Source organism: Oncorhynchus clarkii, chromosome 30 (genome assembly GCF_045791955.1).
Source record: "Oncorhynchus clarkii lewisi isolate Uvic-CL-2024 chromosome 30, UVic_Ocla_1.0, whole genome shotgun sequence".
NCBI lineage: Eukaryota > Metazoa > Chordata > Actinopteri > Salmoniformes > Salmonidae > Oncorhynchus > Oncorhynchus clarkii.
Window position 1 is genome coordinate 39,269,248 of NC_092176.1, and position 21,189 is coordinate 39,290,436.

General features: G+C 46.2%; 1 protein-coding gene across 1 annotated transcript in view; it reads left to right on the plus strand.

Annotated features, from left to right (window-relative positions):
• Positions 1-21,189, plus strand: part of LOC139389327 (protein unc-13 homolog B-like) — a 93,783-nt gene that overhangs the window by 37,244 nt on the left and 35,350 nt on the right. The window contains exons 9-18 of the mRNA XM_071135994.1: positions 5,442-5,510; positions 7,167-7,256; positions 8,973-9,113; positions 9,293-9,549; positions 9,973-10,058; positions 10,295-10,330; positions 12,025-12,066; positions 16,708-16,834; positions 18,487-18,583; positions 18,866-19,009. Coding sequence (XP_070992095.1) covers positions 5,442-5,510; positions 7,167-7,256; positions 8,973-9,113; positions 9,293-9,549; positions 9,973-10,058; positions 10,295-10,330; positions 12,025-12,066; positions 16,708-16,834; positions 18,487-18,583; positions 18,866-19,009 — 1,089 coding nt within the window. The remainder of the gene's footprint in view (positions 1-5,441; positions 5,511-7,166; positions 7,257-8,972; positions 9,114-9,292; positions 9,550-9,972; positions 10,059-10,294; positions 10,331-12,024; positions 12,067-16,707; positions 16,835-18,486; positions 18,584-18,865; positions 19,010-21,189) is intronic.

Below are 21,189 nucleotides of genomic sequence, written 5' to 3' on the forward strand. Positions count from 1 at the left end.
GGTGTGTTTGGTACGTCATAGTGTGTTTGTGTTGGTACGTCATGGTGTGTTTGTGTTGGTATGTCATGGTGTGTTTGTGTTGGTACATCATGGTGTGTTTGTGTTGGTATGTCATGGTGTGTTTGGTACGTCATGGTGTGTTTGTGTTGGTACGTCATGGTGTGTTTGTGTTGGTACGTCATAGTGTGTTTGGTACGTCATGGTGTGTTTGGTACGTCATGGTGTGTTTGGTACGTCATGGTGTGTTTGGTATGTCATGGTGTGTTTGTGTTGGTACGTCATATTGTGTTTTATCAAATCAAATTATTTCTCACATGCACGGAATACAACTGGTGTAGACTTAACCGTGAAATACTTAGTGAATGACCTGCAGAGAGCTGGGACCAAAGTAACAAAGCCATACCATCAGTAACACACTACGCCGCCAGGGACTCAAATCCTGCAGTGCCAGACGTGTCCCCCTGCTTAAAGCCAGTACATGTCCAGGCCCGTCTGAAGTTTGCTAGAGAGCATTTGGATGATCCAGAAGAAGATTGGGAGAATGTCATATGGTCAGATGAAACGAAGGCAGGGTAAAGTGACTAGGCATCAGGATAGATAATAATAAGGTATTTGAGGTAGATATGTACATGAAGGTAAAGTGACTAGACATCAGGATAGATAATAATAAGGTATTTGAGGTAGATATGTACATGAAGGCAGGGTAAAGTGACTAGGCATCAGGATAGATGATAATAATAAGGTATTTGAGGTAGATATGTACATGAAGGCAGGGTCGACCCGCTCCTCTACAGCCCCGTTGATGTGGTGCTCTCCCTCGTTTTTCTGTCGTCCACGATCAGCTCCTTGGTCTTACTGACGTTGAGGGAGAGGTTGTTGTCCTGGCACCACACTGCCAGGTCACTGACTTCCTTCCTGTAGGCTGACTCATCGCCATCGGTGATCAGTCGGTAGGATTACTAACGTCTATGTTAGCCTTAAGAGCTGTGTGATGTACACAGCAACATGACCACAGCATAATACCCAGGGTACATATTATCTACACAGTGTCTCAGAGTAGAAGTGCTGTAATATGGACAGAGGAAACCTGCACTCCAACTCCCACTCTGAAATGTGTTTTGAATGTGAGCCCAGTCTTAGCCAAATGAGAGAGCCCAGAAGCAGCCAGAGGCCAGTCTTAATGGCCCCTGGGATTCCAGCCAAGAGCACTAGTAGTGCCACTGCAATGGAGACGGATATCCATTTTGTCTCCGCCACCGGCTGTCCCCTGCCAGTCGCAGTCAAACGACTGTGATTTATGAGCGACTGGCTGGCTGCTGGCAGCGTGTACTCAATCTAATGGGCCCAGGGTTCTCACTAGTGTTACCATAGGCTAAGGATATGACGCTCTCTTTCTGGGTTGCCAGGTTGGTGATATCCTGTCTGTGTTTCCCTACTGATTAAAGTTAGATTATGTTTCAGATTGGTAATCCTGAGTTTTTTTCTACTGACTGTTGAAACGGAGTTGCCAAGTTTGTGACAGCCTGTGTTTCCCAACTGACTACAGTTAGTTCGTTGCCAGATTGGCTATCCTTTTTTTCCTGTTGACCATAATGAGTGTGTTGCCAGATAGGTGAGAGCCTGCACTGCTCACCCCGTACCAGGTCCTAGAGCGAGACGGCGATATAGAGGCCGGCGTACGGGTACCCTGATGAAACTATGACGCCGTGTAAATAATCCGCCTGACAGTAAACATTACACAATACAGAAGTTTCAAAACAATAAAGACATTACAAATGTCATATTTTATATATATATATATATATATATATATACAGTGTTTTAACAATGTACAAATGGTAAAAGTACACAAGGGAAAATAAATAAGCATAAATATGGGTTGTATTTACAATGGTGTTTGTTCTTCACTGGTTGACCTTTTCTTGTGGCAACAGGTCACAAATCTTGCTGATGTGATGGCACACTGTGGAATTTCACCCAGTAGATATGGGAGTTTATCAAAATTGGGTTTGTTATCGAATTCTTTGTGGAACTGTGTAATGTGAGGAAAATAAGTGTCTCTAATATGGTCATACATTGAGCAGGAGGTTAGGAAGTGCAGCTCAGTGCCATGTCTGCCTACGGCGGCCTTTCTCGATAGCAAGGCTTTGCTCACTGAATCTGTACATAGTCAAAGCTTTCCTTAAGTTTGGGCCAGTCACAGTGGTCAGGTATTCTGCCACTGTGTACTCTCTGTTTAGGGCCAAATAGCATTCTAGTTTGCTCTGTTTTTTTGTTAATTCTTTCCAATGTGTCAAGTAATTATCTTTTTGTTTTCTCATGATTTGGTTGGGTCTAATTGTGCTGATGTCCTGGTGCTCTGTGGGGTGTGTTTGTGTTTGTGAACAGAGCCCCAGGACCAGATTGCGTAGGGGACTCTTCTCCAGGTTCATCTCTCTGTAGGTGATGGCTTTGTTATGGAAGGTTTGGGAATCGTTTCCTTTTTAGGTGGTTGTAAAATTTAACTGCTCTTTTCTGGATTTGGATAATTAGTGGGTATCGGCCTAATTCTGCTCTGCATGCATTATTTGGTGCTCTATGTTGTACACAGAGGATATTTTTGCAGAATTCTGCATGCATGGTCTCAATTTGGTGTTTGTCAAATTTTGTGAAGTCTTGGTTGGTGAGCGGACCCCAGACCTCACAACCATAAAGGGCAATGGGCTCTATGACTGATTCAAGTATTTTTAGCCAAATCCTAATTGGTATGTTGAAATTTATGTTTCTTTTGATGGCATAGAATGCCCTTCTTGCCTTGTCTCTCAGATCGTTCACAGCTTTGTGGAAGTTACCTGTGGCGCTGATGTTTAGGCCAAGGTATGTATAGTTTTTTTGTGTGCTAAAGGGCAATGGTGTCTAGATGGAATTTGTATTTGTGGTCCTGGCGACTGGACCTTTTTTGGAACACCATAATTTTGGTCTTACTGAGATTTACGGTCAGGGCCCAGATCTGGCAGAATCTGTGCAGAATATCTAGGTGCTGTAGGCCCTCCTTGGTTGGTGACAGAAGCACCAGATCATCAGCAAACAGTAGACATTTGACTTCAGATTCTAGTAGGGTGAGGCCGGGTGCTGCAGACTTTTCTAGTGCCCGTGCCAATTCGTTGATATATATGCTGAAGAGGGTGGGGCTTAAGCTGCATCCCTGTCTCACCCCACGGCCTTGTGGGAAGAAATGTGTGTGTTTTTTGCCTATTTTAACCGCACACTTGTTGTTTGTGTACATGGATTTTATAATGTTGTATGTTTTTCCCCCAACACCACTTTCCATCAATTTGTATAGCAGACCCTCATGCCAAATTGAGTCGAAGGCTTTTTTGAAATCAACAAAGCATAAGAAGACTTTGCCTTTATTTTGGTTTGTTTGGTTGTCAATTAGGGCATGCAGGGTGAATACATGGTCTGTTGTACGGTAATTTGTTAAAAAGCCAATTTGACATTTACTCAGTACATTGTTTTCAATGGAAATGTACAAGTCTGCTGTTAATAATAATGCAGAGGATTTTCCCAAGGTTGCTGTTGACGCATATCCCACGGTAGTTATTGGGGTCAAATTTGTCTCCACTTTTGTGGATTGGGGTGATAAGTCCTTGGTTCCAAATATTGGGAAAGATGCCAGAGCTAAGGATGATGTTATAGAGTTGTAGTATAGCCAATTGGAATTTGTTGTCTGTATATTTGATCATTTCATTAAGGATACCATCAACACCACATGCCTTTTTTCTCTCTCTCCCTTTCTCCCTCCTTTCTCTCCCATCATCTGATCATTATCCATCATGTGAAGGATAAAGTGATAATTTTGATCTCTTCATCTTTTCCTCATTTTCATAATCCAGCCTTGTGATTGGCCCACTGATAGAAAGTGTGTGTGTGTGTGTGTGTGGTTTCCTTGGTGATATCCGGTTTTAATATTAAAACTCTATGAGCTCATAATAAAGGTTAGAGCCCTTGGAGTTCTGACAGGGCTCGTGTCCCAAATGGCACCATATTCCTTTTGGGCCTTGGTCATAGTGTGTCATTTGGGATGCGGGCATTGGATTAGAGAAGAGGTAAGACTGGACCAGCTAGCTGCTGTGGTTGGACCATACTGCAGATGGGATAGGGCAGGAACATTCAGGAAGGGATCCTATTACCACTAGGTCTGAGGAGATGGGGTGAATATAGCCATTAGCTGTGGGGAAGGACAATGTGGCCATTATAGCTATTATCTCTGTCTGAAGAGGAGGCGTGGGGGAGAATTGTGGTCCAACTCCATCCTTCCAGGGAGTGATGGTCTCTATGCGGATAGTAAAGTCTTCAGTGACAACAACCTGTAAATCTAGATTAAGCCCCTGCCCCCCCCTCTCCTCTCCTTCCTCTGCTCTATTCACTACTTCTTGTTGTGGTACACACACACACACACACACACACACACACACACACACACACACACACACACACGCACACGCACACACACACATGTCGACTCAAATACTTTAATCTTTCTCTCTTTAATAACCAGGCACACATATACTCTCTATCACCCCGAAGCACATTAACTCAGAATGTCTGGACAACAGTCTCCCTCCCTGTCAACATTCCCTACATCACTCTCCTCTCTGTCTCTCTCTTTCTCTTCTCCTCTCTTCTCCTCTCTTCTCTTCTCCTCTCTTCTCTTCTCTTCTCTTCTCTTCTCTCTCTCTCTCGCTCTTGTCTCTCGCTCTTGTCTATCTCTCTCGCTCTCTCAATTCAAGTTCAATTCAATTCAATTTAGGGGCTTTATTGACATGGGAAACATATGTTAACATGGCCAAAGCAAGTGAAGTAGATAATAAACAAAAGTGAAATAAACAATCAAATGAACAGTAAACATTACACTCACAGAAGTTCCAAAAGAATAAAGACATTACAAATGTCATATTATGTCTATATACAGTGTTGAAACGATGTGCAAATAGTTAAAGTACAAAAGGGAAAATAAATAAACGTAAATATGGATTGTATTTACAATGGTGTTTGTTCTTCACTTGTTGCCGTTTTCTCGTGGCAACAGGTCACACATCTTGCTGCTGTGATGGCACACTGTGGTATTTCACCCAGTAGATATGGGAGTTAATCCAAATTAGATTTTTTTCTTCAATTCTTTGTGAGGGAAATATGTGTCTCTAATATGTTCATACATTTTGTCAGGAGGTTAGGAAATGCAGCTCATTTTGTGGGCAGTGTGCACATATCCAGTCTTCTCTTGAGAGCCATGTCTGCCTACGGCGGCCTTTCTCAATAGCAAGGCTATGCTCACTGAGTCTGTACATAGTCAAAGCTTTCCTTAATTGTGGGTCAGTCACAGTGGTCAGGTATTCTGCCACTGTGTACTCTCTGTTTAGAGCCAAATAGCATTCTTTCTCTCTTCTTCCCCAAACTAGAAAGATCGTTTTGTTAAACTCATGGATCAACTGCACAACTCTCTTCGGATCGACCTCTCCACATACAGAGTAAGTCTACATCTCTCCTATCTTATCTACCTACCAACTCATTACCAAGTCTAGTATAGATGATGTGTATATCTAGTGCTATACTTTCAATCTAGATTGATCCATTCACCCTGTACAGTAAAACCACAGAAGAAATCAGTCACTGTATATCCACAGTATTTCCTTCAGCTCAAAGCCAGTCTAAATCTCCTGTATCCACAGTATTTCCTTCAGATCTAAGCCAGTCTAAATCTCCTGTATCCACAGTATTTCCTTCAGATCTAAACCAGTCTAAATCTCCTGTACCCACAGTATTTCCTTCATCTCAAAGCCAGTCTAAATCTCCTGTACCCACAGTATTTCCTTCATCTCAAAGCCAGTCTAAATCTCCTGTATCCACAGTATTTCCTTCAGATCTAAGCCAGTCTAAATCTCCTGTATCCACAGTATTTCCTTAATCTCTAAGCCAGTCTAAATCTCCTGTACCCACAGTATTTCCTTCAGCTCAAAGCCAGTCTAAATCACCTGTATCCACAGTATTTCCTTCAGATCTAAGCCAGTCTAAATCTCCTGTATCCACAGTATTTCCTTCAGATCTAAGCCAGTTTAAATCTCCTGTATCCACAGTATTTCCTTCATCTCTAAGCCAGTCTAAATCTCCTGTACCCACAGTATTTCCTTCAGCTCAAAGCCAGTCTAAATCTCCTGTATCCACAGTATTTCCTTCAGATCTAAGCCAGTCTAAATCTCCTGTATCCACAGTATTTCCTTCAGATCTAAGCCAGTCTAAATCTCCTGTATCCACAGTATTTCCTTCAGATCTAAGCCAGTCTAAATCTCCTGTATCCACAGTATTTCCTTCAGATCTAAGCCAGTCTAAATCTCCTGTATCCACAGTATTTCCTTCATCTCTAAACCAGTCTAAATCTCCTGTATCCACAGTATTTCCTTCAGATCTAAGCCAGTCTAAATCTCCTGTATCCACAGTATTTCCTTCATCTCTAAGCCAGTCTAAATCTCCTGTATCCACAGTATTTCCTTCAGATCTAAGCCAGTCTAAATCTCCTGTATCCACAGTATTTCCTTCAGCTCAAAGCCAGTCTAAATCTCCTGTATCCACAGTATTTCCTTCAGATCTAAGCCAGTCTAAATCTCCTGTATCAACGTACAAATAGTATGTGACCTGGCAGTCTTGGCCAGTCCACAGAACAGTGGACGTGTTGTTTCTTAGAATTTTTTACACATATATTTTTTTAATTTAACCTTTATTTAACTAGGCAAGTCAGTTAAGAACAAATTCGTATTTACAATGACGGCCTACGCCGGCCAAACCCGGACGAAGCTGGGCCAATTGTGCGCCACCCTATGGGACTCCCATTCACGGCCGGATGTGATACCGCCTGGAATCAAACCAGGGACTGTAGTGACGGCTCCTGCGCTGAGATGCAGTGCCTTAGACCGCTGTGCCACTCGGGAGCCAAGTTTATGGGGGCTGTTGCATCCTTGACTAAAAAGACTGTCCTACTGTAAATGCATGTGATGTGTTTCCTTCAGTACATTGGAGACAGTTGACTGAATGTTTCAGCCTGCTGAGGAAACTTCTGACGGTTTGGCACCATTACATTTTTTGAGTTTTTCCACCCTAACTTAACCACCTTCTCTCTTCCCCTCCATCAGAATAACTTCCCAGCCAGTAGTAAGCCCCGTCTGCAGGACCTGAAGTCTACTGTGGATCTGCTGACAAGCATAACCTTCTTCAGAATGAAGGTACAGAGACACACACACACACACACACACACAGACGGACGGACGAGGATGTATCAGAGATCATTACTGTGAATGTGGTGTCAGGCTGGACAATAACTGTTCACACTAACACCCAGATTATTCACAGTATCCATCACATTATCTCTCTCTCTGTGTGTGTGTGTGTGTGTGTGTGTGTGTGTGTGTGTGTGTGTGTGTGTGTGTGTGTGTGTGTGTGTGTCAGGGTTTCCGTTAGGAAAACGTAGCATTGGACATTTGACCAGCAGCATTTTAATTTACCGAACCAACATGCATTGGGTGTGTAGCCTGATTAGGGCGTCCACCCACGGTGCTCAGAATGACAGAAATCACATTTAGATTATGTTAATTCATATTAACAAGTAATGCAACTCGAAGATGCAATGCGTCCTTCTTACGGAATTCTGATGTGCACTTTAAAGATGTTAGAATACCTGTCCAACATGTACTTTTCCTCAGGAAACAAGACGAGTAAACGAAGAGCAAAAACCAGCCTATATGTCAATCTACTATCCCCCCAATGCCCACAGTAGAAACATTTACCTATTCTATTGGTCAGCTTGTCGAGAAAGAAATACTCTATTCCAAACCGACTCTGGGACAGTTGTGGTACGATAGATCCCAAATTCAAACAACACGTTGGCCTAGGATACATAAACAAGCTTTATAAAACCATGAGTCTGATGCAACAGATCATGACGTTTAGTTTAAAATGTTGATCAACTATTATTTATTCACATTATAAGCCTGTAATGAGCACAAGACTGTAGGCCACGTGCAAATCTTCGTTCAGTAATGAAATTAGCAGGAAAACACCACTGTCAAAAGCGTACCGCACATGCCAGCGGTTTCATGTGACAGGGATGAAAATATCTCTGTCTGACTGGGTCTGTCTCTCTGTCTGACTGGGTCTGTCTCTCCCTCTTTGTCTGACTGTCTGTCTGTCTCCCTGTGGGTCTGTTTCTCTGTCTCCCTGTGGGTCTGTCTCTCTGTCTGACTGGGTCTGTCTCTCTGTCTGACTGGGTCTGTCTCTCTGTCTGACTGGGTCTGTCTCTCTGTCTGACTGGGTCTGTCTCTCTGCCTGACTGGGTCTGTCTCTCTGTCTGACTGGGTCTGTCTCTCCCTCTTTGTCTGACTGTCTGTCTGGCTCCACCGTGGATCTGCTTCTCTGTCTCCCTGTGGGTCTGTTTCTCTGTCTCCCTGTGGGTCTGTTTCTCTGTCTCCCTGTGGGTCTGTTTCTCTGTCTCCCTGTGGGTCTGTTTCTCTGTCTCCCTGTGGGTATGTTTCTCTGTCTGACTGCCTCTCTGTCTCTCTGTCTCCCTGTGGGTCTGTTTCTCTGTCTGACTGCCTCTCTGTCTCCCTGTGGGTCTGTTTCTCTGTCTGACTGCCTCTCTGTGGGTCTGTTTCTCTGTCTGACTGCCTTTCTGCTTCTCTGTCTGACTGCCTCTCTGTCTCCCTGTGGGTCTGTTTCTCTGTCTGACTGAGTCTGAATGTCTGTCTGACTGTGTCTGTCTGTCTTTCCCTCTCTGTCTGACTGAGTTTGTCTCTCTGTCTCAGTCTCCCTCGTGGGTCTGTCTGTCTCTCAGTCTGACTGAATCTGTCTCTCTGTCTCTCTCTCTGTCTGTCTGTCTCTCCCTCTGTCTGACGGCCTGTCTGACTGTCTGTCTCTCTGCCTCTCTGTCTTCCCCGTGTGGCCAGGTGTTGGAACTTCAGAGCCCCCCCAGGGCAGCCCATGTTGTGAGAGACTGTGTGAAGGCCTGTGGAAACTCCACCTATGAGTACATCTTCAACAACTGTATAGAGCTCTACATGAGACAGTTCCAGCCTGCCGTCGAGCCTGTGAGTATAATTCTTCTTCTTCTTCTTCTTCTTCTTCTTCAATAAATTGTATAATTGTTTTTGTTCAGACCTGCGACACTACAACCTGAAAAAGCGTTAACACGTTTTGACCACTGTTGTCTAAATAACTTTCATAGGAATGTTTACAAACTCTTGGCTTTTGCTTCTCTCTCCCACAGCCCAAGCCAGAGAAGAAGAAGAAGGAGAAGAAGAAGAAGGAGGAGAAGAAACAGGGAGAAGAAGGGGAGGAGGGAGAGGAGGAGGCTGAGGAAGAAGAGGAGGAGGAGGAAGAAGAAGAGGAAGAGGAAGAAGTGAAGAAGGAGCCAGAGGAGACAGGGCCTACTATCCACAACCTGGACTTCTGGCCGAAACTCATCACCCTCATCGTCTCCATCATAGAAGAAGATAAGAACGCCTACACACCCATCATTAACCAGTCAGTACACACACACACACACACACACACACCATTACCCAGTCAGTACACACACACACACACACACACACACACACACACACACACACACACACACACACACATATATATATATATATATATATATATATATATATATATATATATGTATATAACACAGGCGGCTGGTGGCGCCTTAATTGGGGAGAGGGTCTCATAGTAATGGGGAGAGGGTCTCATAGTAATGGGGAGAGGGTCTCATAGTAATGGGGAGAGGGTCTCATAGTAATGGGGAAAGGGTCTCATAGTAATGGGGAGAGGGTCTCATAGTAATGGCTGGAACAGAATAAATGGAATGGTATCGAACACATCAAAAGTGGTTTATTAAGCATCTCTAACTGGTCTGTGACCCTAATCGCTGACCTCTGACCCCTGTGTTCCCAGGTTTCCTCAGGAGCTCAACGTGGGGAAGGTCAGTGCTGAAGTCATGTGGACGCTGTTCGCTCAGGACATGAAGTACGCCCTAGAAGGTAAGACCATCTGTGTGTGTGTGTGTGTGTGTGTGTGTGTGTGTGTGTGTGTGTGTGTGTGTGTGTGTGTGTGTGTGTGTGTGTGTGTGTGTGTGTGTGTGTGTGTGTGTGTTTGCATGTGTATGTGTGCATGTTTTCACATAGACATTCTAGCTGGTCATCTCTGTCTCATTCCTCATTTCCACTCCTCCATTTCTTTCTCTCCTCTTCATCATCTTCTGTCATCCCTCTCTCAGTTTTTGATAACATCGACCACTGCCACTGGAACAATGGTGAGGTTATAGGTCAACGGTAGTAGATTATCTAGTTTATTATCTAGCTTGTCCTTAGTTAGCTAGCATGGTAGTACTGTTGTTTCTCATATAAATAGAACCATGTCCCATGCTAACATTAGCTTGTCCTTAGTTAGCTAGCATGGTAGTACTGTTGTTTCTCATATAAATAGAACCATGTCCCATGCTAACATTAGCTTGTCCTTAGTTAGCCAGCATGGTAGAACTGTTGTTTCTCATATAAATAGAACCTTGTCCCATGCTAACATTAGCTTGTCCTTAGTTAGCTAGCATGGTAGAGCTGTTGTTTCTCATATAAATAGAACCATGTCCCATGCTAACATTAGCTTGTCCTTAGTTAGCCAGCATGGTAGAACTGTTGTTTCTCATATAAATAGAACCATGTCCCATGCTAACATTAGCTTGTCCTTAGTTAGCTAGCATGGTAGTACTGTTGTTTCTCATATAAATAGAACCATGTCCCATGCTAACATTAGCTTGTCCTTAGTTAGCCAGCATGGTAGAACTGTTTTTCTCATATAAATAGAACCTTGTCCCATGCTAACATTAGCTTGTCCTTAGTTAGCTAGCATGGTAGAGCTGTTGTTTCTCATATAAATAGAACCATGTCCCATGCTAACATTAGCTTGTCCTTAGTTAGCCAGCATGGTAGAACTGTTGTTTCTCATATAAATAGAACCATGTCCCAAGCTAACATTAGCTTGTCCTTAGTTGTAACCAGACTGTAGTATTGGTATTGTAACCAGACTGTAGTATTGGTTCTGCAGTATCAAATCAAATCAAATGTATTTATATAGCCCTTCTTACATCAGCTGACAGCAAGCAATTCAGGTGTAGAAGCACAGTGGCTAGTATTGGCTCCATTCATTTCTATTTACCAAAAAGCCATTTATAGGGGAATCATTTTATTTTGAATCAACGCTGTCGAATAAATCCTGGGCTTAGCATCCGAATGATGTTTAGTTCTTTTTTTTTTTCTTTTTTTTTTTTTGAGCCATATTTTACTTGACCAAGTTCAGAGTCCTCTGTAGCTCAGTGGACATATATTATTATTATTATTATTATATTAACGCAGACTAATCATTACGATGACTTGGCCTCTGTACGAAGCAGACATAGAAAGAGAGAGAAGCGACAGGTAGCCTAGTCGTTAATAGTGTTGGGCCAGTAACTCAAAGGTCACTGGTTTGAATCCACCAGTCGACTAGGTGGAAAATCTGCCTGTGCCCTTGAGCAAGGCACTTAAACCTAATTGCTCCTGTAAGTTGCTCTGGATAAGAGTGTCTGTTAAATGACTAAAATGTTACGGGACTGACACGCTACATATGCTTGATGATGACTCCAGAGGGCTGTTCTCTTGTTCAGGAGTCTCATTATCTTCTATCATTGCCTTCTGTTCTGTCACGCTCTCTATCTCCTCATCTCTCTCTTCCTACCATTATCACTCCCTGCCTTCCTCCTGCCTGCCTTCCTCCTGCCTTCCTCCTGCCTTCCTCCTGCCTGCCTGCCATAACTTTTTATCCTTCTATCTTCTGCTGCCTCTCACTCTCTCTCCTCCCCCCTCCTCTCTCTCACTCTCTCTTTGTTTGTCTTTCTCTCTCGTTTCCATCTTTGGCTCTGTCTCTCTTTCTTCCTCATTTTTTGTTTGTTTCTCATTTGTGTTGCCATCTCAGCGCCTGAAACAATCCGAATCCGCAGACTAGACTTTTACGCTGGTAAGACGTGTGTGTGTGTGTGTACACATGCTTGTGTGTTCATCTTGATGTGAGGGGTGTGTGTGTGTGTGTGTGTGTGTGTGTGTGTGTGTGTGTGTGTGTGTGTGTGTGTGTTGGCTGTGCTCTGTTTGTCTTTTTGAACACTGAGCTCCCATGCACTGAACCGTCAAGCATCACGCCACAACACAGCAGACAGCAATACTGATGGATCATGTGGCCTTGGTATGGATGGCAGCCCAGGATGTCCAAAATCCAACATACACCCTGGCCTTCACACAGAGAAAAGTGTGTTCAGTAATGTCGGACGGGTGTACAGAGAAGACCAGTTTAATGGTGTGTGCTGTGTTTACCACGGGGGGTTGACAGTCCAGTCTTAGAGCAGGAGAAAGATCAGTCACAGGGACCAACTCTTTGAGCTCAGCACTAGTAAACATGCCCTACCAGCTGAGCCGTGCTCTACCAACTGAGCCGTGCCCTACCAGCTGAGCCGTGCCCTACCAACTGAGCCGTGCCCTACCAACTGAGCCGTGCCCTACCAGCTGAGCCGTGCTCTACCAACTGAGCCGTGCCCTACCAGCTGAGCCGTGCCCTACCAGCTGAGCCGTGCTCTACCAACTGAGCCGTGCCCTACCAGCTGAGCCTTGCTCTACCAACTGAGCCGTGCCCTACCAGCTGAGCCGTGCTCTACCAACTGATCCGTGCCCTACCAACTGATCCGTGCCCTACCAACTGAGCCGTGCTCTACCAGCTGAGCCGTGCTCTACCAGCTGAGCCGTGCTCTACCAGCTGAGCCGTGCTCTACCAGCTGAGCCGTGCTCTACCAACTGAGCCGTGCTCTACCAACTGAGCCGTGCCCTACCAACTGAGCCGTGCCCTACCAGCTGAGCCGTGCCCTACCAACTGAGCCGTGCCCTACCAACTGAGCCGTGCCCTACCAGCTGAGCCGTGCTCTACCAACTGAGCCGTGCTCTACCAACTATGCCACACGGGACGACAACACAATATAGTCTACTGTCTTCTCTAAAGAGTGGGGAAAACATGTATAGTATATTCTGAAATGATTTTGGACGATATTATATTCATATTTAGACTCGATGTGTTTTCGCTAGGTAGCGGTAGTTGGCGCAAATCAGCTGTACCTTCGCCAGAAAGTTTCTTCCTATGGCTTGTTGTCCATCTTCTTTTTAAATAGCGAACCGACTTTTATATTCGTTACTGATCAAAACAAATGGTATCATGATCTCTCTTGTCTCTTTGCAGGAGTGAGCAATATGTCTGGACCATGAAATTACAATGCAATCGCAGTATCGAATCGCAGTACATATAGAATTGTGAGAATCTCAATGCACGTCGTGTCAGCACCTAGCGTGTCGAATCAAAAACACTTATCTTGACCAATGGCTAAAACCAAAAGTCCAAACCGTATGTCTGCATCATTATCCGTTCAAAGGTTATTGGAGTTTTTACCCGTGTAGGATGGCCAGAAAAAGTGGTCAAAAATATGGAAAATAGCATTGAATCAGCTAGGCTGGATCGTTGAATTTGTGATCTTTCTTCTCGAATCCCGCAGGACATAAAACAATATTAAGGTAGAATAGATATCGATTTTGAGACATGATGTAGTATTTTCATATTTTACTGTACACTTTTCATATTAACGCGAAATTCCTTTTCTTTTTCAAAGATTTCTCACAAAAACAAGCGTGTCTCTCTGAAATGTCAACGGAGCTTTTTACTTACAAAGCCTTTTACATTGAATTCAGCTCAGTCTTCATAAGACAGAGCGGCCGGTAGCCTAGTGGTTAGAGGAGGCAGGTAGTCTAGTGGTTAGAGGAGGCAGGTAGTCTAGTGGTTAGAGGAGGCAGGTAGTCTAGTGGTTAGAGGAGGCAGGTAGTCTAGTGGTTAGAGGAGGCAGGTAGCCTAGTGGTTAGAGGAGGCAGGTAGTCTAGTGGTTAGAGGAGGCAGGTAGTCTAGTGGTTAGAGGAGGCAGGTAGCCTAGTGGTTAGAGGAGGCAGGTAGCCTAGTGGTTAGAGGAGGCAGGTAGCCTAGTGGTTAGAGGAGGCAGGTAGCCTAGTGGTTAGAGGGGAGCGGCCGGTAGCCTAGTGGTTAGAGGAGGCAGGTAGCCTAGTGGTTAGAGGAGGCAGGTAGTCTAGTGGTTAGAGGAGGCAGGTAGTCTAGTGGTTAGAGGAGGCAGGTAGCCTAGTGGTTAGAGGGGAGCAGCAGGTAGCCTAGTGGTTAGAGGGGAGCAGGTAGCCTAGTGGTTAGAGGGGAGCAGCAGGTAGCCTAGTGGTTAGAGGAGGCAGGTAGCCTAGTGGTTAGAGGAGGCAGGTAGCCTAGTGATTAGATGAGGCAGGTAGCCTAGTGGTTAGAGGAGGCAGGCAGCCTAGTGGTTAGAGGAGGCAGGTAGCCTAGTGGTTAGAGGGGAGCAGCAGGTAGCCTAGTGGTTAGAGGAGGCAGGTAGCCTAGTGGTTAGAGGAGGCAGGTAGCCTAGTGGTTAGAGGAGGCAGGTAGCCTAGTGGTTAGAGGAGGCAGGTAGCCTAGTGGTTAGAGGAGGCAGGTAGCCTAGTGGTTACAGGGGAGCAGGTAGCCTAGTGGTTAGAGGGGAGCAGCAGGTAGCCTAGTGGTTAGAGGAGGCAGGTAGCCTAGTGGTTAGAGGAGGCAGGTAGCCTAGTGGTTAGAGGAGGCAGGTAGCCTAGTGGTTAGAGGAGGCAGGTAGCCTAGTGGTTAGAGGAGGCAGGTAGCCTAGTGGCTAGAGGGGAGCAGCAGGTAGCCTAGTGGTTATAGGAGGCAGGTAGCCTAGTGGTTAGAGGAGGCAGGTAGCCTAGTGGTTAGAGGGGAGCAGCAGGGTAGCCTAGTGGTTAGAGGGGAGCAGCAGGTAGCCTAGTGGTTAGAGGGGAGCAGCAGGTAGCCTAGTGGTTAGAGGGGAGCAGCAGGTAGTCTAGTGGTTAGAGGAGGCAGGTAGCCTAGTGGTTAGAGGGGAGCAGCAGGTAGCCTAGTGGTTAGAGGGGAGCAGCAGGTAGCCTAGTGGTTAGAGGGGAGCAGCAGGTAGCCTAGTGGTTAGAGGGGAGCAGCAGGTAGCCTAGTGGTTAGAGGGGAGCAGCAGGTAGCCTAGTGGTTAGAGGGGAGCAGCAGGTAGCCTAGTGGTTAGAGGGGAGCAGCAGGTAGCCTAGTGGTTAGAGGAGGCAGGTAGCCTAGTGGTTAGAGGGGAGCAGCAGGTAGCCTAGTGGTTAAAGGAGGCAGGTAGCCTAGTGGTTAGAGGAGGCAGGTAGCCTAGTGGTTAGAGGGGAGCAGCAGGTAGCCTAGTGGTTAGAGGGGAGCAGCAGGTAGCCTAGTGGTTAGAGGGGAGCAGCAGGTAGCCTAGTGCTTAGAGGGGAGCAGCAGGTAGCCTAGTGCTTAGAGGGGAGCAGCAGGGTAGCCTGGTGGTTAGAGGGGAGCAGCAGGTAGCCTGGTGGTTAGAGGGGAGCAGGTAGCCTAGTGGTTAGAGGGGAGCAGCAGGTAGCCTAGTGGTTAGAGGAGGCAGGTAGCCTAGTGGTTAGAGGGGAGCAGCAGGGTAGCCTAGTGGTTAGAGAGGAGCAGCAGGTAGCCTAGTGGCTAGAGGAGGCAGGTAGCCTAGTGGTTAGAGGAGGCAGGTAGCTTAGTGGTTAGAGGAGGCAGGTAGCCTAGTGGTTAGAGGGGAGCAGCAGGGTAGCCTAGTGGTTAGAGTGTTGGACTAGTAACCGAAAGGTTGCAAGTTCAAAATCTCGAGCTGACAAGGTACAAATCTGTCATTCTGCCCCTGAACAAGGCAGTTAACCCACCTTTTCTAGGCCGTAATTGAAAATAAGAATTTGTTCTTTACCGACTCACCCAGTTAAATAAAGGTAAAAAACAACAACAGGGTATCGTGTTAATTTGGCTTTTTGCGACTCGCGGAAACAACTTTGCAGACGACTGCAGTGTAAAATCCTCAAAAGTCACTGCGAGAAAGCGGTGCCACTCTGTCAAAGAGAGCTCGGTGCTTATTATGGGATGTATTATGTGATACATTTTTGGGGATATAATGCTAATGAGATGTCAGAGAAAGACCCCACTGAACGATTCAGAACATCAAGAATCACATTTGTCTTGGAAATTTTATATTTTGTAACGTAAGGAAGTGAAACGAAAGTCATAACGAAAGCTCATTTTCACGCACTCTGGGCAGTGGGTGGACACCCTACTAAGTATTGTGATAATATCGCATCGTGAGGTCCCTGACAATTCCCAGCCCTCCTAGGGAGATGGCTTCATCAATGAATTCATACAATAACACTAATATTGCAATTGTTTTCACAAAATTCAACATGACAGCAATTGTTATTTGAGTTGTGGCTTGTTTGGAGCCTAACAGTATATCAGAACAGGGACACTTGTGTAGAATATGGAATATACTGTTCATGTAACTGTAGCTGTCGTTTGGGTGAACCCATGTTTAGTTTAGTTTATTCATTTGACCATTTAAAAAAACAAGCACACATAAAACTTAAAAGTCATACATGCACATGAATAAAATCATGGAGGATAACACACAATAAAGTCTGGGACTTATTTCCATTGTGGTCCTCTTGAATAGAAGTTAAGACAGACAGAAGCTAACTAACTGTGTGTGTTTTCTATCCCCAGAGCACGAGAAACATCGTCTGTGTAAGAGTGCTGACTACATGAATCTTCACTTCAAGGTCAAGTGGCTTTACAACGAGTATGTGATCGACCTGCCTGCCTTCCAAGACGCTGTACCAGAGTATTCTGCGTGAGTAGGGACCCACCCCCACCCCCACCCACACTGTATCCTCTTGCTCATGAAGTCATCAAATCACTCTTTCTCTCTGACAGCCACTTGTTCTCTAACACTTTGTTTCATACTGCTTCTTTCTCACATTCACTCTACGTCTTTTCCAATTCTCTCTTCCTATAATTGGGCTGTAACTGTCTCCCTCACTGACTTTCTCCCTTTCTGACTGTCTCCCTTTCTGTCTGTCTCCCTTTCTGTCTGTCTCCCTCACTGACTTTCTCCCTTTCTGACTGTCTCCCTTTCTGTCTGTCTCACTTCCTGTCTGTCTCCAATTCTGACTGTCTCCCTTTCCGTCTGTCTCCCTCACTGACTGTCTCCCTATCTGACTGTCTCCCTTTCTGTCTGTCTCACTTTATGACTGTCTCCCTTCCTGTCTGTCGGTCTCCCTTTCTGACTGTCTCCCTCACTGACTGTCTCCCTCTCTGTCTTGTCTCCCTTTCTGTCTGTCTCCCTTTCTGTCTGTCTCCCTTTCCGACTGTCTCCCTTTCCGTCTGTCTCCCTCACTGACTGTCTCCTCTCTGACTGTCTCCCTCTCTGTCTGTCTCCCTTTCTGTCTGTCTCCCTTTCTGTCTGTCTCCCTTTCTGTCTGTCTCCCTGTATGTCTGAATGTCTCCCTTTCTGTCTGTCTCCCTGTCTGTCTGAATGTCTCCCTTTCTGTCTGTCTCCCTTTCTGTCTGTCTCCCTTTCTGTCTGTCTCCCTTTCTGACTGTCTCCCTTTCCGTCTGTCTCCCTCACTGACTGTCTCCCTCTCTGACTGTCTCCCTTTCCGTCTGTCTCCCTTTCTGTCTGTCTCCCTTTCTGTCTGTCTCCCTTTCTGTCTGTCTCCCTTTCTGACTATCTCCCTTTCTGACTCTCCCTCTCTGACTGTCTCCCTCTCTGACTGTCTCCCCTTCTGTCTGTCTCCCTTTCTGTCTGTCTCCCTCACTGACTGTCTCCCTCACTGACTGTCTCCCTCACTGACTGTCTCCCTCACTGACTGTCTCCGTCACTGACTGTCTCCTTCTCTGACTGTCTCCCTTTCTGTCTGTCTCCCTGTCTGTCTGTCTGTCTCCCTTTCTCTCTGTCTCCCTTTCTGACTGTCTCCCTTTCTGTCTGTCTCCCTTTCTGTCTGTCTCCCTTTCTTACTGTCTCCCTTTCTGTCTGTCTCCCTGTCTGTCTGTCTGTCTGTCTCCCTGTCTGTCTGTCTGTCTCCCTTTCTGACTGTCTCCCTTTCTGACTCTCCCTTTCTGTCTGTCTCCCTTTCTGTCTGTCTCCCTTTTTGACTGTCTGGCTCCCTGTCTGTCTGTCTGTCTGTCTGTCTGTCTGTCTGTCTGTCTGTCTGTCTGTCTCCCTTTATGTCTGCCTCCCTTTCTGTCTGTCTACCTTTCTGTCTGTCTCCCTTTCTGTCTGTCTACCTTTCTGTCTGTCTCCCTTTCTGTCTGTCTCCCTTTCTGTCTGTCTCCCTTTCTGTCTGTTTCCCTTTCTGTCTGTCTCCCTTCCTGTCTGTCTCCCTTCCTGTCTGTCTCCCTTTTTGACTGTCTCCCTTTTTGACTGTCTCTTTCTCGTTTTCTTTCCCACTGTCCCGCCCTCCTCCTCCTTCTCTTTCTCCCTCTTCTTTCCTCTCTCTCCAGGTGGTTTCTGCAGTTTGTCCTTCAGTGGCTGGGTGAGAACGAGGATGTGTCCATGGAGTTTATGAATGGAGCTCTAGAGAGGGACAAGAGGGAAGGGGTGAGGGACCTCCACATCTCACCAGCTCACGTGCACTCTTTCTCGCATGGGTTTAACAATGGCGGAAACTCCCTCCAGCCAATACTTACACCAATCCTATACTTTAAAATTCATTTTGGGGAGTGTGCAAGTACACACGTCATGAAAATGGTGGACATTCGGGGCACAGACTAATTCTACCTATCTGACCTTTGTACCATGACCTCTGACCTCTCGCTCTCTCTCTCTCTGTGGCTCTCTCTCTCTCCCTCTATCTCTATCGCTCTCTCCTCCCTACTATAGTTCCAGCAGACATCGGAGCATGCTCTGTTCTCCAGTTCAGTAGTGGACATCTTCACCCAGCTCAACCAGAGCTTTGAGATCATCAAGAAACTAGACTGTCCTGACCCCAAGGTGCAGGCCCACTACAACAGGCGATTCGCCAAGGTAACACACAAACACACACACACATACGCACACACACCATGTGCACAAACACACACACACACACACACACACACACACAAACTCTCTCGCTGAGATGAATAGATAAATGTCAATGGAATTTAATTCAATCAAATTAGCAAGCAACATAATTAATACAGAGTCAACCTCGTTAACAACAAACACAACTTTAATACAGAGAATAAGAGGTAGAGAGATATAATTATGGACACTTCAAAACACCTGAAAAACATTATCGCCATGTTCAGATGGTTATTGTTGACTTTAAAACACTGAACTTGTGATAGAGTTTGTGTGTTGTATCAGCCTGCAGGGTAGAACCCCATTGGTTGGTGTGTTGTATCAGTCTGCAGGGTAGAAACCCCAGTGGTTGGTGTGTTGTATCAGTCTGCAGGGTAGAAACCCCAGTGGTTGCTGTGTTGTATCAGTCTGCAGGGTAGAAACCCCAGTGGTTGCTGTGTTGTATCAGTCTGCAGGGTAGAACCCCAGTGGTTGGTGTGTTGTATCAGTCTGCAGGGTAGAAACCCCAGTGGTTGCTGTGTTGTATCAGTCTGCAGGGTAGAAACCCCAGTGGTTGGTGTGTTGTATCAGTCTGCAGGGTGAAACCCCAGTGGTTGGTGTGTTGTATCAGGCTGCAGGGTAGAACCCCAGTGGTTGGTGTGTTGTATCAGTCTGCAGGGTAGAACCCCAGTGGTTGGTGTGTTGTATTAGTCATCAGGGTGAAACCCCAGTGGTTGGTGTGTTGTATCAGGCTGCAGGGTAGAACCCCAGTGGTTGGTGTGTTGTATCAGTCATCAGGGTGAAACCCCAGTGGTTGGTGTGTTGTATCAGGCTGCAGGGTAGAACCCCAGTGGTTGGTGTGTTGTATCAGTCTGCAGGGTAGAACCCCAGTGGTTGGTGTGTTGTATCAGTCTGCAGGGTGAAACCCCAGTGGTTGGTGTGTTGTATCAGTCTGCAGGGTAGAACCCCAGTGGTTGGTGTGTTGTATCAGTCTGCAGGGTGAAACCCCAGTGGTTGGTGTGTTGTATCAGTCTGCAGGGTGAAACCCCAGTGGTTGGTGTGTTGTATCAGTCTGCAGGGTGAAACCCCAGTGGTTGGTGTGTTGTAGCAGTCTGCAGGGTAGAACCCCAGTGGTTGGTGTGTTGTATCAGTCTGCAGGGTGAAACCCCAGTGGTTGGTGTGTTGTATCAGTCTGCAGGGTGAAACCCCAGTGGTTGGTGTGTTGTATCAGTCATCAGGGTGAAACCCCAGTGGTTGGTGTGTTGTATCAGTCTGCAGGGTGAAACCCTAGTGGTTGGTGTGTTGTATCAGTCTGCAGGGTAGAACCCCAGTGGTTGGTGTGTTGTATCAGTCTGCAGGGTGAAACCCCAGTGGTTGGTGTGTTGTATCAGTCTGCAGGGTAGAACCCCAGTGGTTGGTGTGTTGTATCAGTCTGCAGGGTGAAACCCCAGTGGTTGGTGTGTTGTATCAGTCTGCAGGGTAGAACCCCAGTGGTTGGTGTGTTGTATCAGTCTGCAGGGTAGAACCCCAGTGGTTGGTGTGTTGTATCAGTCTGCAGGGTAGAACCCCAGTGGTTGGTGTGTTGTATCAGTCTGCAGGGTGAAACCCCAGTGGTTGGTGTGTTGTATCAGTCATCAGGGTGAAACCCCAGTGGTTGGTGTGTTGTATCAGTCTGCAGGGTGAAACCCCAGTGGTTGGTGTGTTGTATCAGTCTGCAGGGTAGAACCCCATTGGTTGGTGTGTTGTATCAGTCTGCAGGGTGAAACCCCAGTGGTTGGTGTGTTGTATCAGTCTGCAGGGTAGAAACCCCAGTGGTTGGTGTGTTGTATCAGTCTGCAGGGTAGAAACCCCAGTGGTTGGTGTGTTGTATCAGTCTGCAGGGTAGAACCCCAGTGGTTGGTGTGTTGTATCAGTCTGCAGGGTGAAACCCCAGTGGTTGGTGTGTTGTATCAGTCATCAGGGTGAAACCCCAGTGGTTGGTGTGTTGTATCAGTCTGCAGGGTGAAACCCTAGTGGTTGGTGTGTTGTATCAGTCTGCAGGGTAGAACCCCAGTGGTTGGTGTGTTGTATCAGTCTGCAGGGTAGAAACCCCAGTGGTTGGTGTGTTGTATCAGTCTGCAGGGTAGAAACCCCAGTGGTTGGTGTGTTGTATCAGTCTGCAG